We start from the raw sequence: 27268 nt of genomic DNA, 5'->3' as shown, positions 1-27268 counted from the left end.
TATCATACAGCAGAGCTGGCTTTAGTCTCAGGTTCTTCAAGAAATAGTATTTTGAACTTTTCGGCTCTTGATTTCCTTATCTGAATTAGAGGATAAGTTTGTCTTACCTGTGCTATGAGCATAAAATGGAATCATATACATACATGTAGGAGTTATTATTATACTATTTCAAAACATTAGGTTTCAGGTATATAAATTTCTTCCTACCTTATCTATGCAGATTACATTTATTTCCACCATGACATCCAATAGTGAAACTGATAGTTCAGTAGTAACTATATGCCAAGAACTAAAGACATTACCTCATTTAATCCTCAGAACACATGTAGAGGGAAGAATATTTATGCCTAGTTTATAGATGGGAACATTGGGGCTCAGCAAGAATAAATGACTTGTTTGATAAAGATTATATGAGCAGATACTGGATTATGAAATGGGTTTTAATAAAAGTCTGTTGAATTCCAAAGCCCATGCAATTTGCAGTAGAATGATGTTTTTCAGGGCTTACCTGAATGTACAAAAAGGCAAAAGGAGCTAGGATGGTAAAGTGACTCATCAATGAAGGTGACTAAGGTCATATGAATACTTTTATTTTACTGTTAGTTGGTTTTCCACCTACAGCAGTTCCTCAAACAACTGTCATACCTATCCCCAAACATGCTAAGGGATTTCAAACTGAATTGAAGAAAGTCAACTGCATTTATTATGGTTATGATTTTCATTTACTGCTTGAGAGCAACAATGGGAACAAAAACCATCTAGCTAGAGTTTTCTTACTGAGGTAGAATAATCATAGAGTTATAAATTTCTTTCCCCTTCAACTTCTCACATAGAGAAAGTGTTGTCATTCCTCCTTTTAGCAGGACAGAGACACAGTCTGTCTTACTCCTCAGCACTGTCCTTTACCAACTCCTGTCTCTCCTCTCTTAGTGGAAAACTGAAGGAAGCATGTAAAAAACCTACTTTTCTTTTTTTCAGATGCTAATTATAGGCAGAAGAGCCTGCATGGTTAAAATATGTGGTATATATTTCTATTATATTTTATTACTGCATTTATTGACATTATATTAGATAGAGTTGACTTTTTGTTTCAAGGTTATCACAAAGTTATTTGTATATAATTTAATTCTTGTCCCAATTACCAATTGACAGGATGTATTTGTGGCAGTTGTGGGAGATAGGGAATAAAAAATAATATTAGACAAATAGTACTATCAGCATAATATTTTAGAATTTATAAAGTACTTTCTCTATACACAACTTTATTCTGTTCTACACTGGTATATTATATTAATTTTACAGAGTAGGCAGCTGAGGCTTAGACCATTTAAAAAATTTACTCAAGGTCACAAAGCTGGGATCTGACAAACTCAGGTCTTTCAACTCCTCGTCAAAGTTATTTTTTTCCTATTATACATTGACAAGTTGTTTGAGGGTATACATTATTTTAGTTACTTACAGTGGAGTGTGGCGGTTAGTAACACAGACATAAGCTTGAGAGTCAGGCATCCCTGGGTTTCCATCCATTGCTGCCACTCATTAGCTGTGTACCATGAAAAAGTTGCTTAACATCTCTCAGTCTCAATTTTCTTAAATGTAAACTAGGTATTATAATAATAAATTTTATCTATCTCTCAGAGTTATTCAAGAAAACTAGTAAGATAACATAGGTATAGCCCAGAGCATCATGCATGGATCATAAAACTTCAATAAATAGTAGTCATCATGGACAAGTACACAGGCAGTGATCAGACAGTGGACTGGCTGCTAAATCTTCATGCTTCCTAGTCCCAGTTTTGGTGGAAAGGACTTTTTTCTTCCTATTGGATACATAGGTATAGTTTTCTCAGAAGAGGTAAACAGGCATAGAAGTAACTACGGCCTTGCATGTTTAATAGAAGCAAAGGTGGTATATATAGAGTCAATGAATTTGTGACAGGCTAAAAGTGAGAAAAATAGCATAGGTAAAGTGGAAAGAAATTACTGTAGTCAAGATGACCATCAGTAAAAAGTCTGCACATATTGCAGCAACACTGTAGGATGCAAAGTAGAATTTCGCCATACACATAGGATATATCATTAATCCAGTCACCAGTCCTAGTACTCATGTTGGTCACTGGCATGCATTTTTTCACTGATCTGAAATGAAATGATAAAATATTATAGTGATTTTTCATGAGCTAAATGTGTTCAATATAAACACTTTCTCTTTATTTTCACATATAATTTCAGCTTTTTTTGGCTTTTAAAATGTTCTTTTGGGAAGTAATAGTGATAAGTAGTTAATTTTTTTTAAGGTCTTTCCTAGACAAAATAAAAAGTTGGCAAATATATGTCAGCTCTCCCCACTAATATTTATTTTGAAATCTCATAGTCTAGAAATCACTGAACCAGTTAACCTTCAAGATTTCTTACAGGTCTGGGAACCTAGACTCCTAGATATCAAAGGAATTTATCCATAAGGACCATTCATTAATACCAGGCAGAGCATTTTCAAGGAGACTTCAATGTATCTCATGCCCAGTAATTAATATTTTATACATAGGTCCAATTGTTGTCCCTTAGGGAATTACAAACTAAGACAGAACAGAGATGCAGATTGTTGTCCCCCAGTAGCACAGAGAGAGTAGGATAGAAATATCAATCTTAGTATACAGACTAACAATGAGTTATTTACAGCATATAATTTAGGATGACATAGGCAAGACAAAAACCATGATATGGGGAAAGGGTGCTATTTGGAAGGAGTAGCCCTGTGCAGATCTATACCCAAACTAAACCAAAGAACCAAACAATCAGGTCATCATCTCTGAGTCAACCAGGACTATCTGGAACTCCTTAAATGTTATTTAATTGCTTTCTTTGCCTCGACGTCCTGAGGCTGGACATGACTATAGAACCTCAGAGGCACTAGAGAGATAGTTTTAATAAAAAATTAAGAAAAAACACCTTTTTTGGTTTTTAGTTTTATACTACTTACAAATTTTGATGAAAACACTAAATACTCATTAAAGTAATAGACCACCAAACAATTACAGAGTAGTTGGGTCAATAAGTAAACATTGTGGTTAAAATTCATGATTAAGCAGATTTTTCATCATATCCAGGTTCACCCTTAGTTACAAGAGTAAGGTACATTACTTATAGATACAGTATCTAGTGGGTGAAGTGATTTCTTTATTTCATTCAAGTGGTCTTCTTCTGGTCTCAGTTAATGTGGCTTCTAAAAGCACATTCACTTGTAAACCAGGGGTTGTTTTACCCCTTGGAAATATCTGTCTCCTTGGTTTTAATTGTGAATATAGAAAATGTGCTAATTACTTCTGAATTTGCATGAGATGATCAGGAAAATCCTTGTAACTTATAACAAGAAAAACAAATTACTTAACAGAAACGTAAAACAAAATTTACTGTGACAAATGTATTTATTATTCACATTCTTCTTGAGAGCAGTGCATGATTTTAGTGTGTTGAGTATGATTTGATTTATGATTTATTTATTTCAGAGACATTTAATGAGTGCCTACTAAGTAGGAGCCTGGGTCTGAAGATACAAAGATACAAATTAAAATCTTTGCTCATCAGGCTGTCACTATCTTTAGGAGGTGTTCAGTGCACACTTTAAAAATACAATAATTTCCACTGGAGCTTACACCATACCACACATCTGCACACAGAAACACACACATATTTAAAGAATCTAGATGTGGAAGAGGTTTTCAGAAACTAAAGGAAGCAGGCCTTTGGGACCCACACCTATTAGACTCACATCTAATAGTTCAGTATTTAACTTCTTGGTTTTTAAAATCATCTTTGAATAATATGTTTTGTGTTTTCTTTCTCCTTTGGCCTCATTTATGCAGTCCTACTTCTAGAAAGAGGTCTTCATGAAACTTTCCATTCCAGTCCAGCCTAACCTCTGGATTCCCTGGTTGCTTAACTTGGTAGAAGCTCCTCAGGGAACTTCAGTTGAAAGTCATCTGCTCCAGCCCCTTCCACATTCTTTAATCCTATGGGGTACGGAAAGGGAGACAGGTTGCCATTTCAGTGTTGTGGGCTCTGAGATTACCCCTGGAGAAAACCTTTGATCTGTATTTTAGAGTTTTGCAGGTTTGATATCTGGAGGCCCTATGATGCTATGCATTCCCACACAGCATAAAGTAGTTCTCTTTGTCTGCCAAGTAGAAGGCCCATTTTGTTTTTTCTCCTTCTAAGAAGCCAAAAGTGGGGTCCAGTGGTCTGACTGCACAGATTAGGTTTGGTCCTTGCCTGATGCTTTGGTTTGAGACCCAGGGTTGGACTGAGAAGTGCTGTGGGTCCCTGCTCCATGAGCCAGGGCAGGTAGTGCAAGGCAAAGCTGGTTCTGAGATGTTCTTGCACATCCAGGAGGCCTACCTGTGGGCGGTCTCTGGCTGACTGTGGGTTGAATTTGAAAACCTGTCATTCTGTTCCACTCCAGCACCACAAAGGCTCTCCTCAAGGCTGGGCTGTGCTTAATGCACTAGAATAGCCAAGCAGTGGTTCAGATGGGTGCAGCGCCGCCCAGACTCAACACAGACCAGGTTGCTTTGACTTGGCTGAAGTCAGTGTAAATTGAAGCCCCTGAGACACTTTAACTTCAGCTGCAGGCATAACGGGACCACTCACAGCTTAGACCCTTATGCCCCTTTGGAGGAATAAGCCCCTTTGACCTGGTCACTCTGTGCATTCCTTCTGGCTACTCTTTGCCTTGTCTGGGTGAGAGGATGCTTTTGGGTGGCTGTCCTGTGCATCACAAAGGTTCCAATTTATGTCCATGGAGTCTCCCTCTGCACTGTGCTTTGGCAGGAATCAGTCACCACAGGAAACAGGACCCCATCCGCAACTTAACTACCCTGCTCGGCTGCTTCAACCCAAAGGGAAAGGCCGGGAGCAGGCGAAATGCCCGACGCTCTCAGGGCAAACAGGCGAGTGCAGAGTGCGGACACTTGACTTCAGTGTGCCCAGGGCTGGCACTGGGCTTTCCTGTCGGGGTTGGAGGTAGAATGGCCTTCCCCAGAGCCTCGAGGGGAAGGAAGTAAAAATAAGACATTCCACCCCCAGCCTTAAAAATTAAAATAGTACTGCTTCGATCCCTCCCTCTGCTTCCTGACCCTAGAGGGTTAAATCAGGAGGGTACAACGCCACCCCTTCGTCCTACTTCCCGCCTCTCCCCCCACCCACCCCCTTACCTTTAAAAAGTTAAAAAATGTCTGCAGTCGAAATCTCTTAAAGGGGCGGTGCTGGTGAACGAGTACTCTTGGCACGAGTCGCAGAGAAGGCTGGCTAGGGGCGTGAGTTTGCTCCACCAAGCACCAAAACAGAGAAGAAAAAAAAAAAAGAAAAAAAAAGAGAAAGAGCAAGAGAGGGGGGGAAAGGAAGGGAAAAAAGGGGGGGAATAGCAGACAGACACACACTTTAGATAAGGACAATTAGTCACCAGCGAGACCCTGTGGGAAGACAGGTTTAAATCAGAGGGATTTAATGAGGGTGCTCTGTGCCTTCCCTGAAGCCATGCCCTCCAGCAACTCCCGCCCCCCGTCGTGCCTAGCCCCAGTGGCTCTCTTCTTGGCTCTATTGCTCCATCTCTTCCTTTCCTCCCAAGCTGGAGACAGGAGACCCTTGCCTGTAGACAGAGCTCCAGGTTTGAAGGAAAAGACTCTGATTCTACTTGATGTGAGCACCAAGAACCCAATCAGGACAGTCAATGAGAACTTCCTCTCTCTGCAGCTGGATCCGTCCATCATTCATGATGGCTGGCTCGATTTCTTAAGGTAAGGCAGGGGCTTCGATAGATTTTTTAAAAAAGTAACAACCCCCACCCCTTCCTATCTCCCATTCCAAAGGGGGAAGAAGAAGAAGAAAATAAGCCAAGCGGATCTCTCAAAGAGAAGAAAGGAGGTTTTCCTCCTCCTGGAATATTTGCTGCAAGGCTGTAACTGGTGATTGAGAAAAGCAATGTTTTCTATTAAGATGCACATGTTTGCAATGCAGAAGGCATTTCAGAAACTTATCAGTTATGACTGAAAAAATGTTGTGCTTACATATACCCACAATTAGCCTCCTCATCTTCTGAAAAAGAAACAAGAGGTTCAGAGTAGTTATAAAAATGAAGAAAAGGTCTGGAGCAACAAAGACCCGAGAAGAATGTGTGTATGTGTGTGGGAGAGTGCATGTCTGCATGTGTCCGTGAGTGTTCAAGTGGGGAATCGCATGGAAGTGGAATTTTCCTCGGAAAGATAGTATCGTCAGTTCTCTCCTACTCCCAGACAGAAAACGACTTTAAGCAGAGGCTTGAGCAGTGGGCAAGTTGGGTCGGATTTTTAAACTTTTATTTTATATATATCTTCAACTGTTGTTTCCAGACTTAAGGACTTTGTAAGAAGCTTTTTTAATAGACTGAATGGCCCCCCAGTCCCTCCTCCTCAAATCTCCTGCGGTAACTGCATAGTTTTTCTTTAAAGAAAAAAAAAAATCCTCACTCGGGTCATGTCGTATATAAGGAGAGCGGAAAGGGTTTTAGAAATACTCCCGGGATGTTTTGGAAGTCTGACCCCGGCACTGGTGGATTAGCAAACCCGGAGGTTTCTGCTCAAGGACTCCCTTACTCTGGGGCTTGGAATCTAACTGGGTTCACTCTCTTCCCCCTCGTCGTTAAGTGGTAGCGGTTAGGCAACCACTATCCTTTCCCATCAGGGGCAGAGTTGCAGTATGAAAAAAATAAAAGAAATAAATTGTCTGCAATGTCGAATCCAAGTGTTGAGTTTTTAAAAATTCCCTCCAAATTGGAGCCTCAGCTGTGGGTTCTCCCGAAGAGTCCAGAGAGCTCTCAGTCCCATTTCTCCGCCCCGAGGCCGCGTCCACCGCGCGTCTTTCGTGAGTACCTTTCACTCCTTGAGAAATTAAAAGAGTTTTGCCTCTCGCGTGCGCCCGCCCCTCAGCGCTCTTGAGTCTTCTCGGGCCTCCGCTGGTTCAGCGGACGCGGCAGGTAGCAGGCAGCGCAATGTGGGGCGCTCCTTCCACGTGAAGCAAGCGTTGTGTGAGGACTGAGTTGCTGCTGCCCCCGCCGAGACCTTTTCGGCTGCTGCCTGAGCCCTCGGTGGGAGGGCGGGAACAGCTCTGCGCCGCCCGGTGTCCTCTTTGGAAGCTCCTCGGGGAAGCAGAGCCCGTCTCCAGCCCGTCCCCAGGTGGGAGGCGGCGGGTTTGCCGAAATAACAAGCCCCACTTGCATTGCACTCTTCCAGCTGCGCGTTAAGGATTCTTTTTTGAAAACCATCCTGTTCATACCGAATGCTTGCCATAGAAAAGATTCCTAGAAGGCGGCATTGGGGGAAGAAGCCGTGGCGCAGAGCATTTGCATTGGGGTGGAGGCTTCCGGACGGGCGGTTGCTGGAAACGCCGTTTCCGCGGGGCTGGACTCGCGCAGATGTCCTATGTGCCCGCCGAGGGCCCACGCGCCCGCCGCCCCGGAAGGCAGTCCCGGGGTCCTCCGCCACCGGACTGCCCGGGGTGACCAGGCTTCTTAGAAAGTCCCTAAGCGGCATCTCTAGTGGTTTTCCTCTTTCTTATCCACTGCCTTTATGATGCTCTTTAGTTTCTCCATTTGGGTGTGGATTTTAAGAACCTGAACCAGCAAAGCGTTAAAAATAAATTACAGGTCTGGAACTCAACAGCTGATTTCCTTAGCACTGAGCATCTGCATTGCTCTTTTTTCACTGCTTTCCGAAATAGCAATTGGCTTAAAAAGAAAAAAAAAAACTACTTATGGGAATCCTGAACCTAAATAGAGGTAAATGCTTTGTCCTGGTGTTCCTCAAGTTTCCTCCGAAGCGTAGGTTCCACATTTCGGCAAACTTCACTTTCCCCATCATTTCCAAATGACCCCAAGTATGGTGGAGAAAAGATGGAGCCCAGCTCAGGGGGTGGAGAGAAGAATGATACCTTTCTGAGATCAGTCTGAACTGCATGGGTCAAAGAGACATTGCCTATGTTGTGCAAGGCAGCGATGGAGAGTATTCACAGTAAGGCAAGGATTTACCCCGGGAATCCCTCCCGTCCAGGAATTTGGGAGATCCATGCGGTTGCTATAAACTAGTGGAAAAGGAGAACCAACTTTGGCATTAACTTGTCCTCAAGTGCCTGGTCTGAGAGAAGAAAACAGATTTCACCTTCTCTACTGAGGTGGTGGTGCCCCTGGGGCCGAGGAAGCAGATCTCCGGTTTCAAGTCGGAGTCTTGCCGTGGTCCGCGAGGCGCGTTTCCTTCAGGAGCGCTTTCCCGGCAGTGGCAGAACAGGTCAATTGCGCCTTAGCCCCTTGTTCTTAGAAGTGCCCCCCCCCCCTCCGCCCACTCTTAACACAGTCTAACCCTTTGGAAATAAGTACATTTGGCGAGCAGCTGCGGGGTGTCTGTGGGAGGGGGCCAAGGCCGGCTGGGCACAGGAGGAATAGCCCCCAGGAGCCGGGCGGCCAAGTGAGGGCGGGCAGGGGTGCCGGGCGCACGTGAGGGGCCAGAGCGACAAGGAGCCCGCGCGGTCGGCGGCCTGGGGCGTACGCTGAGCCTCGGCCAAGTCGCCCGCAGAGAGTGGGAAGAGGGCTTGCAGGATGCCCCATGGCCTCCCGCCTTCCCTCGGGATCCTTTCTTTTCCTCTGTCCCTGCAGCTCCAAGCGTCTGGTGACCCTGGCCCGGGGACTTTCGCCAGCCTTTCTGCGCTTTGGGGGTAAACGGACTGATTTCCTGCAGTTCCAGAACCTGAGGAACCCGGCGAAAAGCCGCGGGGGGCCCGGCCCGGATTACTATCTAAAAAACTACGAGGATGGTGAGAAACTTGCTTCCCATTCTTGCGGGGTGGGGGAAGTTTGAGGAATCGATGTGTGTGTGTGTGTGTGTTGTGTGTGTGTGTGTGTGTGTGTGTGTGTGTGTGTGTAGGGGGTAGATTTGGAGGAGAGCCTGCTAGAAGCTCCCCTGAAAAGCTGGTAGCTGCGGGCAAGAGCTCACCGGTGTGTGGGGCTTGTGACTTGATTACGCAAAGGGGGGCTCCCAGGTAAAGTAGCCAGGGTCGCCGCTGCTGGCCTTCCACTGGGCTGCTGAGTCCCGAGGCCATTAACTGATAGTCAAAACTTCTGTTAGGCTAGTCCTGTGGGAAGAAGAGGTAGTGGGTTTCTTGAATTAATACAGGCAGGTTCATAGGTTACTAAAGGGCCAGGCTTATGTTTCATTACTAAAATTCTAGAAAAAATAGCTATTTTTCTTATTCCTTGCTTTCCTGTGACAAGATCCAGCCTTGTTTTTTGAAACCCACTCTAAAGTTTTCTGGAATAATCCCTTTTAGATTGGTCCCTTGTTAGAGAAGGTTTGAAAATCTCCACAGTGGGTTCTTCAGACCCCCTAATCTCAAGAGTCAAGTTTTTTCATTAAAAAATGGGATTATAAATGCCAGCTTTTTTTCCTGCTAGGATCAGATGAGTTAAGCATCAGGTTTTGAAAACTCCAAATCCTATTCCAGTGTGAGAGGCCAATCTTTTTAGGTATTTTTACTAGGGAAAAAATGAAAATGGTATTTTAAAAAATTTAGAGGGTTTGGTGTTAATATCTATGAATTTTCTTTGTGGGCAAAGGTACACACTTTCTTCATACAGGCAAGATGGAAATTGGTGGCTCCTCAGCCACTGAGGCTGTTTAGACTGGATAGATGAAGCATTAGTGTCTATTCTTGGAGGGCTATCTCTGTCCTGCTGTTCCTTCCTATAAGTGAGCTACAGTTTTATTTTCAAAGGGTTCAGGGACAGTTTCTCAGCACTACCTGGATTTTGTTACATCTTGTCCTTATAAATCAGCAAAATGAGGAAATGCTGTTGTATTTTCTGGGGCTTTCACTGAATGGGAATTCTCGAGAGGTATTGGGATTTATTTCAAGGGTGGCTGAGAAACCATTTTTTTAAGTGCCAGAATGGAGAAAGAGAGCAAGGCTGAGGCTTCTTGAGTTTGAAGTGTGAATAGGACTTCCTCTTTTAAAACATTTGCCAAAATGTGTAGGTATTTAAGGTTACATCTTTTCAAAGGGAAATAAATGTCATTACCATAAAGAGTAGATTGCAAGTAGATTTTGCTGTCACTCAGCATAAAATGCTGAAAAGTAAAAGATAATCCTGAACAGCATCTCTGTTGGTAATTTGACCCAGGGCTTTATAGCTCCCAGGGTCACTGTCAACTCTGAGATCAGACACAGGAACAGAAAATATTAATGTTTTCCTGATGAAACAGCTCTTCTTTGAATCCATTTGGAATACTTCCTCTTTAGTTTGTAGGAGAACATGTAAGAGCCCCAGGAACCAATGGAGGGAAAAATGACCATTATAAGTTATAGGTATTGGCCTTTTTCTCCCAAACTTGTACCTAGGATTATATTTATAATTCATTAAGAACATGAGGTCATCTTCAAATGAAGGATACAATTTGTTTCCCTTTATAAAAGGAGAAAGTGGGCATATCATGGGGAGAAAGGAAATTGGCAAAAGACTATGCCCCATAAAACTTCATGGAATTAAAAAAATCAGAATTGGAAAAGATCTAAGAGATCACCTTTAATCCTCCCACCACTTCAGGGGACAGTACAGGATTATTGCATGTGGAATCCTTTTCTTGTTTTGTCCAACCTGGCATTAAATATCTCTAGGAATGTAGTTTTCACCACTTTTGTGAGAGTGGGTTGTTCTGTCCCATAGGTTTTTGCCAGCAAGCTTATCCTGAGATTTCCCTTTATAAATATTCCCTAAATATTTATGATTATTTTTGTATTTTTTAGACGTCTACCTTCAAAATAATTTCTAACCTTGGTGTGTCAGCTTCAGAAAAAAGTTTCCTCATAGCTGATTTTTATCTAGACTACCTGGATTTAATTCTTTTAAAACTTTCTTTAAAGTCAGTCCTTCCAGACACTAATCTGTTTTATTGCTCCTAGCTGAACTCCTTTTGATTTATGTCTCTGTGGTAATAAGATGCTCTGAACTATATCAGTATTTGAGGCCTTAGCAGAGTTAAAGAGAGTGGGAATGCCCTATTTCTGCCCTTTGATGCTCACATATCCTTAAATCACCCATGCTGTCTTTGTTGTTGCATGTTGCATTGCAGAATTCAAGGCAAAATTGTCTTTGCTATAGTCTTAGCAATTTTGAAAAATTATACTTCAGTTGTTATCTTTCACTTACTGATCATTGTCATCATCATGAGCATCTTAAAATAATTAAGTGTTCTTAGTAAATGGTATTTAAGCATAAGTACCTTATTTTAAAAAAGATCTACTGACTTAAATATAATATTGTATAATAACAGAAAGTCATGTGGCTTCTATTTTCCAAGTACTTTATTTAAGCACTTTAATGCTACTGTGTTTTCTCTTTCTAAAGCCACTGTTTCTCACTTTGGGAACTTTTTTGTTACTCCTTTAATACATTCTATGCTTAGGCAACTTAAATTTCATACAAACATAGTGATGATGGAGGAAATAAAAATTGGATTGTTCTCATACGTTGGAATCTTACCCTTTGCCTAACTTCCTCTCTGTTCTGTGATGTTATGCTTTACTTGCTCCCAACAAAGAAATCTTGGATTAATTTTTTGTTCGTAAGTTTATTTTGCTCCACTCTGCCCTTCTTTGTTACATATTCAGTATGCTTTCTTTATATACCTGTCTCTTTACTGCCATAACCATGTCTTTAATTAAGATGTATACCATTTATTATGCACATCAAAAGCTAGCTTAAGTATTTCTAAAATGTCACATTCATTATGTCATTCTTTAAAAACATTTTTTTGTTTTTCAATTACAGTTGACATAAGAATATCATATTAGTTTGAGGTATATCATGTCACTCTTTTGCTAAAAAACTTTGATTATTTTTGGATTGTTTACAGAAAATGTTCAAACTCCTCAACTTGGCATTCAAAGCCTTTTACATTTCAATCTCAGCTTACCTTCTGTACCTTATGTTTTCATATACCTTTTTAACCCTACTTGATTTCAATGTCTTCTTAAAGCACAGTCTCACCTCCATACCTCTGTTCAGCTGGTATATCTCTGCTTTGAATGCCTTTCTTTTGGCTTTGTTCAAATCTCACTCCTACTCTGCCCAATTCCTGAAGGTCTGTCTATTGCAAATGCCCCTTATTTTCACAAAGCCTTTCCTGAACAGGGCATTCCACAGTGATCTCTTCTTTCTCTGAACTGTTGAAGCTTTTAACTCTTTATGCTGTTCTTCTGGCCCCTTGAGTCTTGTTTTGCTCTTTAACTTTACACATGTTTATTTGTTTTTTTTACCTTTCCAACTAGAATGCACATTCTTTATAGGAAGGGATCATAACTAATTATTGTGTATTTCAAAATATCTAGCATTATGTAAGATACATAGAACTTAAGCAAATATTTTTGGAAACATAATAGGTTAAGAGCACTGTTAAAGGCACTGAGAAAATGTAGGTGACCAATGGAAAAATGAATGAATATTCTATTATTGTTTCACTTTCAATGCGTGTTCCTATGAAGTCTGTTCTTAATGCTTAGTTTAATGATATTCTTCATCATTTTAACCATGTACTCTTTATCTTTGGCTGTCTAAGTTATCTTGGTTTCATGCTCTGGATTAAATCAGCTTTTCCACCTGGTTTAAAGCCTTGCACTGGACCCACACTATTTTTTTAAAAATTGTATTTGTTTCTTCTTTGCTTTTTCCTTGTTAGCCTTATCTAATTTCTATGCCTAACTTTCCAATTCCTGATTTATTAGTACCTTTTCATAAGTTAAATTTTTTTTTTGTATCTCCATCTCTTAAAGATTTTCTCTTCAGAGAGCTTCTGAAATCCTAAATGATGAACGTGAGTACACTTTGTAAACTCTAAGGTCCTATACAACTATTATTATTTTTCCCCTTTCTCCAGGAGCTTTTCCCAGTTTTAAGTACAGGTGAGGTAATTCTTTTTATTTCTATTCCCATTGCATTAATCAAGAATATGACATACAAATGGCATACCTACCAAAATGTGTATTTGCCTTGAACTTACCCACTTTTCATTATCTCATTTTACATAAATGTTTCTTGAAATTAAATTATACTTAAGTATTTATTGATTATCTACTTGGTGTTTAGTTTCATGTTGGACAAAGAACAGCAAAATATCAAGTAAGTAAAAGATACTGTCCTAAATCACCATTAGAACACAATATGAAAAACTATAGTGAAAACTGCTAAAGGCAGAGTCTTCAATTCAGCGTTAAAATAAGTACAGGAAACTTTAAGGTAAAACAGAATATTTGCATAGCTTCCAGAATATTTATTAATCAATTATTGTCATGGTTTTAGCATATGTCCTCAAATTCTTTGATACTTCTTCCTCTAGGATAAGGTAATTGACTTCTCTCCTCTTGAGTATGGACTGACTTTAATGACTTGCTTCTTAAAGAAAAGAGTCTGTACAGCAGGAAATGTTAACTTCATGGTGGAGAAACTGCCAAACATTATTTTAGCAAAATGATCAATGTTCACACCAGCAGATAAATCATGTTGACATTATGTATTTCCTGATATAATGTGATGAGAAAGGCATTTCACCTTTTGTGATATTCTTTCCTCGAATCCATAACTCTTTGTAAATCTGAGAAAATGCTAGTAAAACCCAAATTGAAGGGCACTACAAAATACCTGACTTGACCCATCAAAATACACTATTCTAGTTTTCAATGAATATAAATAGCTTAGTGAGATACTATTACAAATAAAACTGAGGAGTAATCCAAAGACAACATGTAATAGAGTGCTAAGTAGAACATAATAGTTTGCCAAGGTATAACAGTAAAGTAGAGATGAGTACTGGGCAGACTTGGACAGGAGTTAGGGAGGCCTTTTTAAAGATGGATGGATATTGGAGGAAGACATGAGAAAAGAAGACATTTAAATTCAAAGGAAAGAGCATGAACCAAAGCTTAAGTATGTATTTGGGCATTAAAGAGAGCACCTTGCCTTCATAGCAGGTATATGTTAGAAATTATCTTAGTTCATGTTGCTAGAACCATGTCATTTTTTTATAGAAGCCCATGTGCACATTTTTGTTAATTCAGAAATGTTTATCATCTTAAAAATACATAAAAATAGAGTGCATGTTAGAAATTATACAAAAAAGCTCATATTGCTAGAGTTATGCCTAAATTGGGTCTTAAAAATTCTAATATATTACTGTTAGCTTCAAAATATGTAATTAAAAAAGAAGAAGGTACATGCATGAAAATAAATGTTAGTTGGGTAAATCCAAAACAGATGATGAGAATCTTGCATTTTAGGCATAATAAAATGGAATTGGCCCTCTAGGAAAATAGAGTTCATTATAAGTTCTTTTACTCCATTGGAGAAGGGGAGAACATTCTCAGCCTGATTAGTGACCCTTGCCCTTCCCATTGTCCTTTTCAAATCACTACACACATTTATGTACTTGAACTGCTGTGTTATAATTGCACTTGGTGAGGTTTGAGTTATGAAGTATGTTTGAAAGATAATTTAAAATTGAATTATGAGGACTTCTGATCAAGATGGCAGCATGGGTAAACATGACTCGTCTCCTTGCACTACTACAGCAAAATTACAACTAAAATATAGAACAACTATCACTCAGAACTGTCAGAAATTGAGTTGAATGGAAGTCTGACAACTACGGAATTAAAGATACCACATCCATCCAGACTGGTAGGAGGGGTGGAGATGCAGAACGGGCTGGACATCTGTATGCGATGGATAAAAATTCAGGAGGGATATCTTGAGAATGAGGAGTCCCAGACTCACACCAGGCCCCCCAGGCCAGGGTTCCACTTCCAGGAAGATAAGTTCCCATAACTTCTGGTTACAAAAATAACAGAGATTGAGTTGGTGGAGGAAACTTCTGGAGTCCTAAGAGTTCCTCTTAACCCACACATGGACTTATCCAGACTCACTCCCTTTGAGCTCTGGCATTGGTGTAGCAGCTTGAAAGGCACCAGTGGCATATAGGGAGGAACTGAAGTGTTTGGCATCAGGGTGAGAGCAGGCAGACCCACCACCCTGCTCATGCACAGCTGAACCTCCACAGAAGGTGGAGGTTGGTAATTGGTGGTCACAGCCAGTCCTTATAGCTGACTGGCCTGGGTAAATCCCTCCCATTGACCTGCCAACGGCAACCAAGGCTCAACTACGAGAGAAGGGTGTACTCAGCCCATACAAAGGACACACCTTGAGTACCCAGCTTGGGTGATAGGGGAGGCTATGCCATGGGACCCTACAGGATACTTAGTACATTAGGCCACACTACCAAGACAGGGAGTCATAGACATACCTAATACATAGAAACAAATACAGGGAGGCTGCCAAAATGAGCAGACAAACATGGCCCAAATGAAAGAACAGATCAAAACTCCAGAAAAGTTAAACAAACTGGAGATAAGCAATCTATCAGATGCAGAGTTCAAAACACTGTTTATAAGGATGCTCAATGAACTTAGTGAAAAAGACCTAGTTAGAGATGAAGGATACGCTAATTGAAATAAAGAAAATTTACAGGGAAACAACAGTAGAGCAGATGAAGCTGAGAATTAAATCAATGCATTGGAACATAAGGATGCTACCAATCAGAACAAGAAGAAGAAAAAATCCCCCCAAAATGAGGATAGTGTAAGCAGCCTGTGTGACAACTTCAAGTATTCCAACATTCACGTCATAGGGGTGTCAGAAGGAGAAGAGAAAGAGCAAGAAATTGGAAATCTGTTTGAAAAAATAAAGAAAACTTACCTAATTTGGTAAAGGAAATAGATATGCAAGACCAAGAAGCACAGAGAGTCCTAAGCAATATGGATGCAAAGCAGCCCACCCTAATTAAAATGCCAAAGGTTAAAGTGAAAGAGAGAATCTTAAAAGCAGGAAGAGAAAAGAAGTTACTTACCTACAGGGAAGTTCCCATAAGACTGTCAGCCGATTTCTCAAAAAAATCTTTGCAGGCTAGAAGGGATTGGCAAGAAATATTCAAAGTCATGAAAAGCAGGGACCTGTAGCCAAGATTGGTCCACCCAGCAGAGATGATATTTAGAATTGAAGGGCAGATAAAGAGCTTCTCAGACAACAAAAAACTAAAAGAGTTAAATCACCACCAAACAATTACTATATGAAATGTTAAAGGGCCAATTTAAGAAAAAGATGATCAAAACTATGAACAATAAAGTGGCAATAAATACATATCTATCAACAATTGAATCTAAAAAACAAGGAAAACATGAAGAACAGAATCATGGCTATAGAGAGTGTTTTGATGTATGTCAGATGGGAGGGGGGTGTGGGATAACGGGTGAAGAGGTAGGTGAAGGGATTAAGAAGTACAAATAAGTAGTTGCAGGATAGCCATGGGGGTGTAAAGTACAGTATAGGGAATGGAGTAGCCAAAGAACTTTAGCATGACCCCTTGGACAGGAACAATGGTGCAGAGATTGCCTGAGGGAGTGGGCAGTGCTGCGTGGAGGAGGGCAACAGGGGAAAAATTGAGACCACTGTAAAAACATAATAAAATATAATTAAAAATAAAATAAAATTATTAATCTGATTTTTATATTGCAGGGTATTTAAAATAAGTTTGCTGACCTGCGAACCAAAGGGTCGCTGGTTGGATTCCAAGTCAGGGCACATGCCTGGGTTGTAGGCCAGGCCCCCAGTAGTGGGGGCATGAGAGGCAACCACACATTGATGTTTCTCTTCCCCTCTTCCTTCCTTCCCTTCTCTCTAAAAATGAATAAATAACATCTTTAAAGAAATAAATAAAAATTTTTAGAACTTGGTAATTTTTGTGTTGTTATTCTTTTATAGTATAAAAATAGCCTAATATTTTATTATATTTATTCACTCATGAATTTGCTTATTGAACAGGCATCTAGTTCCAGGCTCCTGTTTGTCACTGAGGCTGGGAAAATGAATGAGGCCCAGATACTACTGTCACATCACACATAACTAACCTCTTGTCACTTTTGCAGTATCAACCAAAAGCAGTTTCTGGAGATTTTTAGGCCCAAGATTAGCCTCCATTTCAACTTTATTATTTGGTATTTATGATTTGTCTGTGAACAACTTTAAGATTTGATACAATTTAATATTGTATTAAAGGATGCATTTTCTGTAATGTTTGAAATATGGTAACCAGGTCCTGAGTGCTAGCTGCAGCTCACTTTACCTTTGTGAATTTGAATGTGGTATCTCACAAAGATAAAATCATCATGTCATTTAGTCAAAGTTTAGTCACTGTGGCCATCTGTATAGTAGAGATTAGGATACTCTGATCTATTGCTTGTTAAGGTAGATTAATTAATTTCAGTGAATCAAAAAGCCAGTAAACAAACCTTTCTGTCTCAGCTTCATTTGTATACTTATCACCTGATCATTGGTAATTCACAAACAGTTTTGTGTTTCTGTAACAACACAAATTGTGCTACTGTTGCTAATACCAAATAACATTATTTATCTTGCCAAATTTGTTTAAATTCTCTCTCCTGTTCTCCTAAGCACTCCTTTTGGGATGGGTACCTCATAAAGAGAAGATGTTTCTTTCACAATTCCTCTGGCCTGTCTGTTCAGTCATCCAGTTACATGGTCTGGGCTCTTGGAGTCATGAGCCTCTTTTGAGAATCCTTCATCAAAATGGATTAGATGTTAAGAATGTTAACTTCAGTGCTTCTTATGCTTTAATCAAGTTTTCAGCTGTCTCAGTCCATGAGACAGTGTTTGTGTGGTGTGTGGGGGGGTTGTGGTGAGGGACAGGAGGGTAGAGGGGGAGAAAGGAAGGAGGGAGGTAGAAGTAGAGAGAGAACATGAATATATGAGCATGGGAGAATTTGGTGTGTTTTATTTCTTGCTCTCATCTATGGATGGTGATACAGGCAAAATAAAAACATTTCTAGACTAGTGGCTAGTGCTGTAGAAGGTAAAGATACTTGTTTAACTCCTTTATCCTTTGATTTCATGATCTGATTGAGCTGGAGTCAACTCTGTTTAGTTTTCTTTACTTTAGGAGAGTGAAAGACAGTATAATTTTGCTTAATTTTAAAAACATTTTCTGATTATCAACTGTATTCAAACTTAGATTGGGGCTACCAAGAGGAATAAAACATGAACTGAGCTATCAAAGTGCTCTGATCTTACATATTCAACAGAATTTCACACTGGTCTCTAGTACCACCGCTCCACTTTAGTTAGACTAATCTTTGCCTAGTCCCTCCGCTTTGTTAGTATGATACCTTCCACCTTGAACACTTTTTCCCTTTTGAATTAAAAATTTTGCTTGTCCTTCAACCTCTAACCAAGTTCCCTCTTTCAGTAAACCTTTTGCTAAGCCAATCTCCATTAATCCCCCTTCATTTTCTGAATTTTTCTGAAATTCTTTTCTGAATACTTGAATCAATTTGGCCCAAGTGCCTCAGAATTTATGTTTGATTGACGTAAGCAGACAATTTTTGTCTCTAGGAATTTACAATCAAAACACACTGGCATTGACATGCACATAAAATCCATGTAGAGATAATCATCATCACACTGCATAGAACAGACACATTAAGGCAAACAACGTATGTTATTTACAATCCTTAATGCACATGTTTTGCTTTTCATGTGGCAAAGAATGACGAATGAAAAATACAAGCTGCATATTTAGAAAAGATGGGGTTATATGTTTGCATTGAAGGAGTTGCAGATTAAATCAGTACTTTATTTTCACTTACTCTGGGAAGGCAAGAACACCTTGAAGGATGGAAGGTGATATTGGAAGGTTGGGAAAAGGAAAATTGTCCAGATTTGGGGCATTATTTGAAAATGCTATAAAAGAATGGATGTTTTTTTCCTGAAAATAATAGTAATAATACAGTATATCTAACATTATTGAGTGCTTATTATGTGCCAAGTACTATTTTAAGCAATTTACATGAATTAACACATTTAATCCTTTTAGCAACCCTGTAAAGAAAGTTGTTTTCCCCATTTGACAAATGGGGAAATTGAGACAGAGTGGTTAAGTAGCTTGCCCAAGACCACCCTGCTAATGTGGTGTGAAACAGGGACTCAGTGATGTCTTTCATTAAACTTGCAGGCTTAAGTGGAGCCTCTGCTGTGCGCTTCACAAGGAGACTTTGGTATTAGTTTCAGTTCTTTTATTAACTATATGCCTTTGGGGAAATTGTTCAGGCTCCTGAAGCCTTCCTTACCTGTGAAATAAAGAGAATTGACTATATTGCCTACATGTAGTGTCTAATTGTAAAATTCTACGAGTTAAAGATTTCCTTAGACACACAAGACATGTAGGAAATAATAGCAGTGAGCACAAGATAAGGTATTTTCAAAAGTTAAAGGATGTACAAGTTGTAAGAGCCATAGGAGTTCAGAGGAGGGGTTAAGTGAGAGCTGGAGTAGTTAGGACAGGTGGCTAGAAGGAGGATTCTTGACCTGGTCTTAAGGGTGAGTACTACTACTACTACTACCACCAATAGCTCCTGTTTGTTGGGCAATTACTGTGTTTGACATATGTTACCTCCTTTAATTCTTTTTTTTTTTTTTACCTCTTCTTAAATCAGTCTGATGGAAAACTTGTGTGTATGTGTGTGTATGGAGAAACTGAGACTTGGAAAAGACATGTGACTTGCTCAAGTTCATACAGATGAATAGTTGGTAGAACCAGGATTAGAACCCTGTCTTATCCTCTCTTCACCGTGCTTCAATAAGAGAGGGATCCAGTCCTTGATTCATTCATTATTTCATTAATTCATCCATTTATTAGGTACTCAAAGCCCTATACTGTGCATTATGGAGCATTGAAAAATATGTGCCACAGATCTTCCTATGAGGATATTTAAAGGTCTTGTGGGTCAGGACACAAAATAGTTGTTATGTAAAAGCAATGAAATAATAATCACAGAGATATATGAACACTTGAAAGAGATGGTTGTCACACTTCATGACAGTGAAGGAATAGAACATTAACTGATCTAGTATGAGATAGAACTTACTAGTTTCTCTGGGAAAGAGGTATATGTTGGTAACAGATGCATTGAAGTGAATAATAGAAATGAATCCACAGTGTTATGGAGGTTAAGGGAAATGTCAGGAAAAAACAAAAATAAGAATATTTGAAAAAGCTGTTTGAAAGTTACCATCAAATTGTTGGGTATTTTTAGAATTACTTTTTTTAAAAATTTATAAACTGGAACCATATTCCACCTTCTTCTCCCTTCAAGTTCTAAGCCCAGTGAAATCTTGTGAAGGGTAAAAGGAACTGATAAGAATGAGGTTTCAAGAAAACCTGTCCTTCATTCCTCCCTCCCTCATCTTTCTCTTTGCACTGAGAGTTTGTTAAATTCAAGTAGAGAACACTGTTATAGCCACTTAAACTGAAGAAACCAAGAGGCAAAGAGGTTGTATGTTTTATGCAAAGTCTTGGGTTATTTAAGTAACTGTACTAGTAAGTGGCAGAGCTGTGGTTAGACCCAGGACAGTCTCACTCCAAAGTTGATTGTCACCACACCCCATAATAACATTCACAGCAGTTTTCCTCATTTGTCTACCAAGGCAGTTTCAGAGCTCTTTCCTTTAGGGGTTTATATTAGGTTGAGTCTGACTTGAAAGTTTGAGAATGGGGCTAAATGAAAATTATTACCATTTTTTCGCTGTGGTTGTTTCCAGCTGGTTTAGGCTCTCATCACTTCACACCTATTCTGTCATCTCTCTCTCAGGGAACTGGGTTCCTTGTCCCTAGTCTTTCTCCATCCTGCTGCCTGATTAATCTTTCCGAAGCACTCTGTCCTCCTGTGACTGTCCAGCTAGAAATCTTCAATGGCATCCTTGTCTGCTAACTCAAGTCCTTTTCACTCTTCTCCAGCTTTCCAAGGCTCTCTACAGTCAGCCCAGCATCCTTGGCCAGCTTCTTCTCTCCTCCTACCAACAGGAACCCGGGTCTATTCACAAATGGTATAGATTCTTGTCACAAAGCTTCTACTCTGCCATTCTCTTAATTTCTAATACTTTTGAATCCCTCACATCCTTCTGCCTACTTCCTAACCATTTCTGAATTCTTTCTCTTTCAAAGTCCTGTTCAAAATTGTCCTCCTCTCTGAATTTTTCACATCGCAGCTCAAAGTGATTTCATTCATTCATTCATTCATTCATTCAACATTTATTGAGCCTGAATTTCTAAGGTATTTATTTAAAAATCACTATAGCTATTTTTGTATTCTGCCTTATGTTTTCAGGTATCTTTTTGTGTATGTTCATGTAGACTTAGCTCTACTCCTAGGTAACTGAATTTCTCTTTTTTTCCACAACATCTGGTATTGAGCCTTTTGCATAGTAGCTGTTCAGTAAATACTTGTTGACTGATTATTTGCCATTTACTTGGTAGCTTAATATACTAAAAGGGATAACCTCTTTTCCATTTATTGTTTCTGCTTTTTAACAATTCAAGGGACATTTCTGGATAATGCATTTTCATGAATATAAATTTAGTAATATATATATTAGTAACCCCCAATCCCATTCTATACCACTTATAACAGGCAGGTTTCTTTTCAGACCTTTTCCTATGCATACAGATGTATATAAGTTTTTAAATGTATAAGTGGGATTATATTGTTGTACAACTTGCATATCTAGATAACCTTTTTTCCCCTCAGTAATTACAGTCTGTTTCTCAGTGGCTATAGAATAAATCCATGTGTGAATGAGCTATAATTTAATCATTCTCTCTAACTCCTTTCATCAGTACTTTTTAGCAAGCACCTCTCTGTTTGCTATTTGTCTGTAGTTTCTAACAAAGCAGTGCTATAATGTCATATTTCATTTCCAAATTGGTACTTGATCTAAATTATTTATTTTCCCCAACATCTTTTTAAATATCCTCATCCATTTTAATACTTTTGGCTGTAATATTTCTTTGAGCAAATGTCAAGAAAAGAGCCACAGCAAAACTAATGCTGTGTATCATACATAGTATCGTTTCCTTTAGTGAAACAAATGGTTTAATTGTACTTGAACAGCAATTAAAAATGTGAAAAAAATAAAACAAGTGGTTTTTAAAATTTTGGATACAGAGAGAAAGTGACACTAAATATATTTTGCCTTTTTGTTCAAATAGTATATCACTGTATGATTTGAAAGACATCCTAGCTGAGGATTTCTTGATTCTCTCTGAATTTCACTCATCTTGTTAAAACTGCTTTGTGAATTTGAATGCTAGTCAGCTGAAGAAGAGATTTATGAAAAGATCTGGCCTAAGTTTTGTTAGAAACAGACTAAAGAAGGCACAAGGTAGTCATTTTTAAATAGCTCCTTAATCAGTTGTTTGCAGGAGAGAAATAATTACACTTTATATTTGTAATGTTCTTTAAAAATGTTTTGATCCCCACAAAACTGTGTAGAGTTAGTCTTACTTTAAATTTTGGTGTTTCCATGTTATAAATGAGAAGACAAATTCAAAGAAGTTGTTGAGAGTAACATGGCTTTTAAGTGGCATAGCTGGAATTAGAACTCAATACCTCTTCCTTCAAGTCTAACACTTTTAAATGAGGTATCACAGCTAATAATCCTCTCACTCTGCTGCAATGAACCCAGTGGGTACTGTTGCTCTTTGGTAGTTGGGCCAATCTGAAACAGGTTCTTTGGGAAGCCAGAATGGGTTTTTTCTGAGAGGCCATTTTGTTTGTAAATGTGCTGGGGTCCAGTTTAGTCCCAGATTCTTGTATCTTTTTGAATTTCACTGACAAGCTCTTTAATAGAATGTCATCCTTGGAGATGTAGCACATGAATTCCAGACTCTCTTGAGACTGGGCTCCATTTGCAGGGTGAAGTTAGAACCAGCCCAGAGAATGGGATGGAGAGGATCTTGAGAGCACTGGTTGGGAGGCCACTAACACTGAAGAGACTTACAACAAAGAATTTCAAATCCTTTTAAATGCAGACATTCATTAGCTATCAGTGCACCCAGTAAGAAAGAGGAGGAGTCTGTTTCATCTACCAGGGAAGAGTCCCATAGTGTGTAAGCAGAAGAGCTGGAAATGGAATGTGAGCTTTTTGGTGACATAGTCACTGAACTACACGGACTTAAAAAAATGTAACTACCGAGATAAATTTTTGCGTATCAGTCAGTGCCCTAATAGGTATACTGTTTCCATCTGGGTGTTTATTCCTTGCAATTGTTGAAAAACCAGGTTGTGGACTTAGTTGCCTGGCCATTAAGAATCCCCTTGGAAGAGTAGAGTCAGGTTAAACCCAGTGAGGTATAGATTCAAAAGGAACTGCTTACAGGCCAGGCTTAGCCAAGTTAAAATCCATAGGTGAAACTAAACATGTAACCTAAAACTATTAGAAAAATAAGTGCTATTGTTTCATAGAACATTTGTAGAAGCAAATGAATGACACTGCAGTCCAAAGGTCAGGATTTTCAACAACTTGTAGCAGAAAACTTACACTTATTAAATGTCTTCACTAGGGGTTTTTGTGTTAGTGGATGACTGAGGTCTTTTGTTTTTTCTGTTTCCTTATGGCAATAAAGTTGAAATTTAGCAAGCTTTCAAAATGAAATTTCTCATAGAAGTTATAACCACAAGTTTTAAGTTTTCATCACCTAAATGTGGAACAGAACGATTGAAAACTTTGGGGGAGGGGAAAAGAGAGTTGAGGACACATGTGGTGTATATCAAGAATCAGTGTAAATCAGGAAGGTGTGGTAAGGGGGATTTCCTGTGTTCGAGAACTGCTGAAATAGTGCTCCCCCACCCCCACCCATCAACACATTCCAAATGAAGGTGCTGGCCTTTGCTGACACCTTGCAGAGATGGGTTGCCCTTGCCTGACACACTGTAGTTTCCTTGAAGCTTCAATCAACATTTTGCTGCTAGGAAAAACTCATCCTGTGGATAATGTGTTCTTTGATTGTGGTCTTTCTTTTGTGTCTCATGAGTTTGGCAGGTACCAACCTGTAAGATGGGCCAGACCAGTACGTGTGAACCTGTTGTATTTTATCCCTACTGTAGGATAATTTATTTCTGAGTTTCCAAGTATGATAATAACTCCCAAACACTGAGCACTTATTATACATCCCAAGTACTGAGCTGTAAACTTTTTAGAGGTGATCAGATATTCATTCTCCTCACAACCCCATGAGGCCAGTACTATTAATTGTCCCATTTGATAGAAGGGGTTAGTCAGTAGGGGAGCTTAAAAAATATTGGGAGCTATTCCAATTAAATAAATCTCTGAGGTATAGTTGAAGCATTGAGATTAAAAAAAGTCTCCCCAGGTGTTTCTAAAGTACACACCAGGGTAAGAACCTCTGGGAAAAGTGATTTGTGTAAGGTACCCCCTGCTGGTCTGTTGTGGAATTAAATCTAGATACCAGGCATAGCCAACCCTACTGTAGTGCCACCTAAACCTTAATGTGCATGTGAATCACCTAGGGAATCTAGTTAAAAATGAGATTCCACGTTTCTGACAAACTCCTAGGTCTTGTCCATACTGCTGGTCTGGGCACCATACTTGGAGTAGCAGGCTTTGCTACTTGATATTAATATTAGTACCTATGATAGCCAAAAGAGGAAAATGTTCACTGAAAGGCAGCAAGCAGCCAGACGGGGAGTGGGGAGGGGCTTCTCATCCATTTTAGTTTAGTGATGATGGCAGGGATCATGGGTTGGTTATATAAACTCTCAGTGTTTTCCTAGGGCTAAATAACCTGTTTCAGAATATTTCCTTGTTCCTGAGAACCCTTGGAACTTTAAGACGGGCAAAATTAGTAAAATTTCACTTGTTTAGGTGTTTTCATCTGTTAGATAGACTTGTGGGTTGTAATTGCTAAATTGATCAGCTTTCAAAACACTTTCCTTAATGAAAAAATATAATAAAGATTAAATTTAAAAAAACTTTCCTTATTTTTCAAGGAGGCTGAAACAGGAATTCATATAGATGAGAAATTATGAGAAATCCATGGATTTTCAGTGAAATATTTTAATAAATATTTATTAAGCACCTGCTATATAACATAGTATTTTGTTAACATTGCAGTATCCTCTCTCTATAGGATACCAAAATGAATGGTATGTATTCCTTGCTGTGATAAAACTCACACTTTAGTGGGGAAGAAATGTCAAATGGATAATGATATGGTAGAAACATGAATAGACAGATTACAGAGAAAGAAGCAGTAAGCTTTATCTGAAGACTTTATAGGTGTCACCAAATTTACTCATTATTTCTGATTGTTGAGATTCTTAAAATTTCCTCTGTATCACAGAATGGTTTTATAATTTGAGATGAAGGCTTCAGATGATTCTCATCAATTATATGCATGAAAAATATTGAGATGAAGTGTGTTTTCTTCTGGAAACAACAATATTAGTAACATAATCAGCCTGCATTTATTGAACATTTCCAAGGTGTTACAAGCATTGTCTCATTTAGTCATTTTTAAAGTATATTTTATTGATTTTGATATTACAGTTGTCCCAATTTTTCCGTTTGCCCCCCTCTACCCAGTACACCCCTTCCCTCCAGCAATACCACCCCACCCTTAGTTTATGCCCATGGGTTGTACATATGAGTTCTTTGGCTTTTCTATTTCCTGTGCTATTTTTAACATCCCCTATCTATTTTGTTGTATTTAGCAATTTTGCTTCTTAATCCCTGCACCTTTTCCCCCCGTTCTCCCTCTTCTCCCTCCCAGCTTATTACCCTCCAGATGATCTTCATATCTATGATTTTGTTCCTGTTCTGGTTGTTTGCTTAGTTTTTTTTTTTTAGATTAAGTTGTTGTAGTTGTGAATTTGTTGCCATTTTAATATTCATTGTTTTAATTTTCTTAAATAAGTCCCTTTAACATTTCATGTAATAATGACTTGGTGATGATGAACTCCTTTAGGAAGTTTACCTTGTCTAGGGAGCACTCTATCTATTCTTCCATTCTAAATGATAGCTTTGCTGGCTAGAATAATCTAGGTTGTAGCTCCTTGCTTTTTATCACTATGGATACTTCTTACCAGTCCCTTCTTGCCTGCAAAGTTTTCCTTTGAGAAATCAGCTAATAGTTTTATGGGAACTCCTTTGTAGTTAACTTTTTTTCTCTTGCTGCTTTTAAGATTCTCTGTCTTTAACCTTTGGGATTTTAATTACAATGAGGCTTGGTGTGGTTCTCTTTGGGTCCAACTTGTTTGGAACTCTATGCTTCCTGGACTTGTATGTCTATTTCCTTCTCCAAATAAGGGAACTTTTCTTTCATTATTTTTTCAAATAAGTTTTTAACTTCTTGCTCTTCCTCTTCTCCTTCTGGCATCCCTATGATTTGGTTGTTAGGCACTTTTGGAGATGTCCCAGAGTCTTCTTATTCTTTCCTTGTTTTTTTTTTTAAATTCTTGTTTCTTCATTCTGTTCTGATTGAATGTTTTCTTTTTTATGTTTCAAATCATTGATTTGAATCCCAGCTTCCTACCCTTCACTGTTTTTTTCCCTGTAGATTTTTCTCCATTTCACTTAGTATACACTTCATTTCTTCCTTTATGTTGTTGTCAAACTCAATGAGTTCTCTGAGCATCTTGATCACCAGTGTTTTGAACTCTGCCTCTGATAGGTTGGCTATCTCCATTTCATTTAGATCTTTTTGGGGGGTTTTGTTCTGTTATTTCATCTGGGCCATGTTTCTTTGTCTCCTCAATTTGGCAGCCTCTTTGTGTTTGTTTCTGTGTATTAGATAGAACTCTTTTGACTCTCTGTCTTAGTGTACCTGTTACGTTGTATGGGGCAGAGACTTATGTATTCATTCACCAGGGTGGGGCAACCCACTTTGCCACTTTGTGGCTTTCGGTGGTGGGGGAGGGCTTAGAGAGGGGATAATGCCACTGCCTGGCTTCCAGAGGTTTGCCCAGTACTCACCTGCTTTCCAGTCACTTCACCCACTTCCTTTATGCAACTGGTACCCTTCCAACTGTTGCCCTGGTGGTGAATGCCAGAGTGAGTGGGTTTGAATACATTCTGAGTCCATGTGGTCCCTTTAAAAGGACTATCTTGAGAAACTGGCAGTTTCTTCTGCCGCCCCAACCCCCACTGGTTTTTATAGCCATAAGTTATGGGGCTTTACCTTCCCGGCACTGGAACCATGGGCTGTGAGGTCTGGCCTGCAACTGGAATTGCTTGCTCCCAAGATATCCCTTCTGATTTTATCCACCACTTATGAAT

The 27268-nt window shown here is 39.3% G+C and overlaps 1 protein-coding gene across 2 annotated transcripts in view; it reads left to right on the top strand.

The window, feature by feature from the left end:
- Positions 1–5236: 5236 nt before the first annotated feature.
- The window catches only part of HPSE2 (heparanase 2 (inactive)), a 619058-nt gene continuing 597026 nt past the window's right edge, over positions 5237–27268 (top strand). Inside the window, exons 1-2 of one of the 2 annotated variants that reach the window (XM_028513737.2) lie at positions 5237–5792; positions 8678–8835. In XM_028513737.2, the coding sequence (XP_028369538.1) occupies positions 5503–5792; positions 8678–8835 (448 nt within the window). In that variant the 5' untranslated portion in view covers positions 5237–5502. The remainder of the gene's footprint in view (positions 5793–8677; positions 8836–27268) is intronic. The other variant, XM_028513738.2, reaches the window with a different exon arrangement.

The sequence above is a fragment of the Phyllostomus discolor genome, chromosome 5 (assembly GCF_004126475.2).
Source record: "Phyllostomus discolor isolate MPI-MPIP mPhyDis1 chromosome 5, mPhyDis1.pri.v3, whole genome shotgun sequence".
Taxonomy (NCBI): domain Eukaryota; kingdom Metazoa; phylum Chordata; class Mammalia; order Chiroptera; family Phyllostomidae; genus Phyllostomus; species Phyllostomus discolor.
This window is presented reverse-complemented; position numbering and strand designations above follow the sequence as displayed.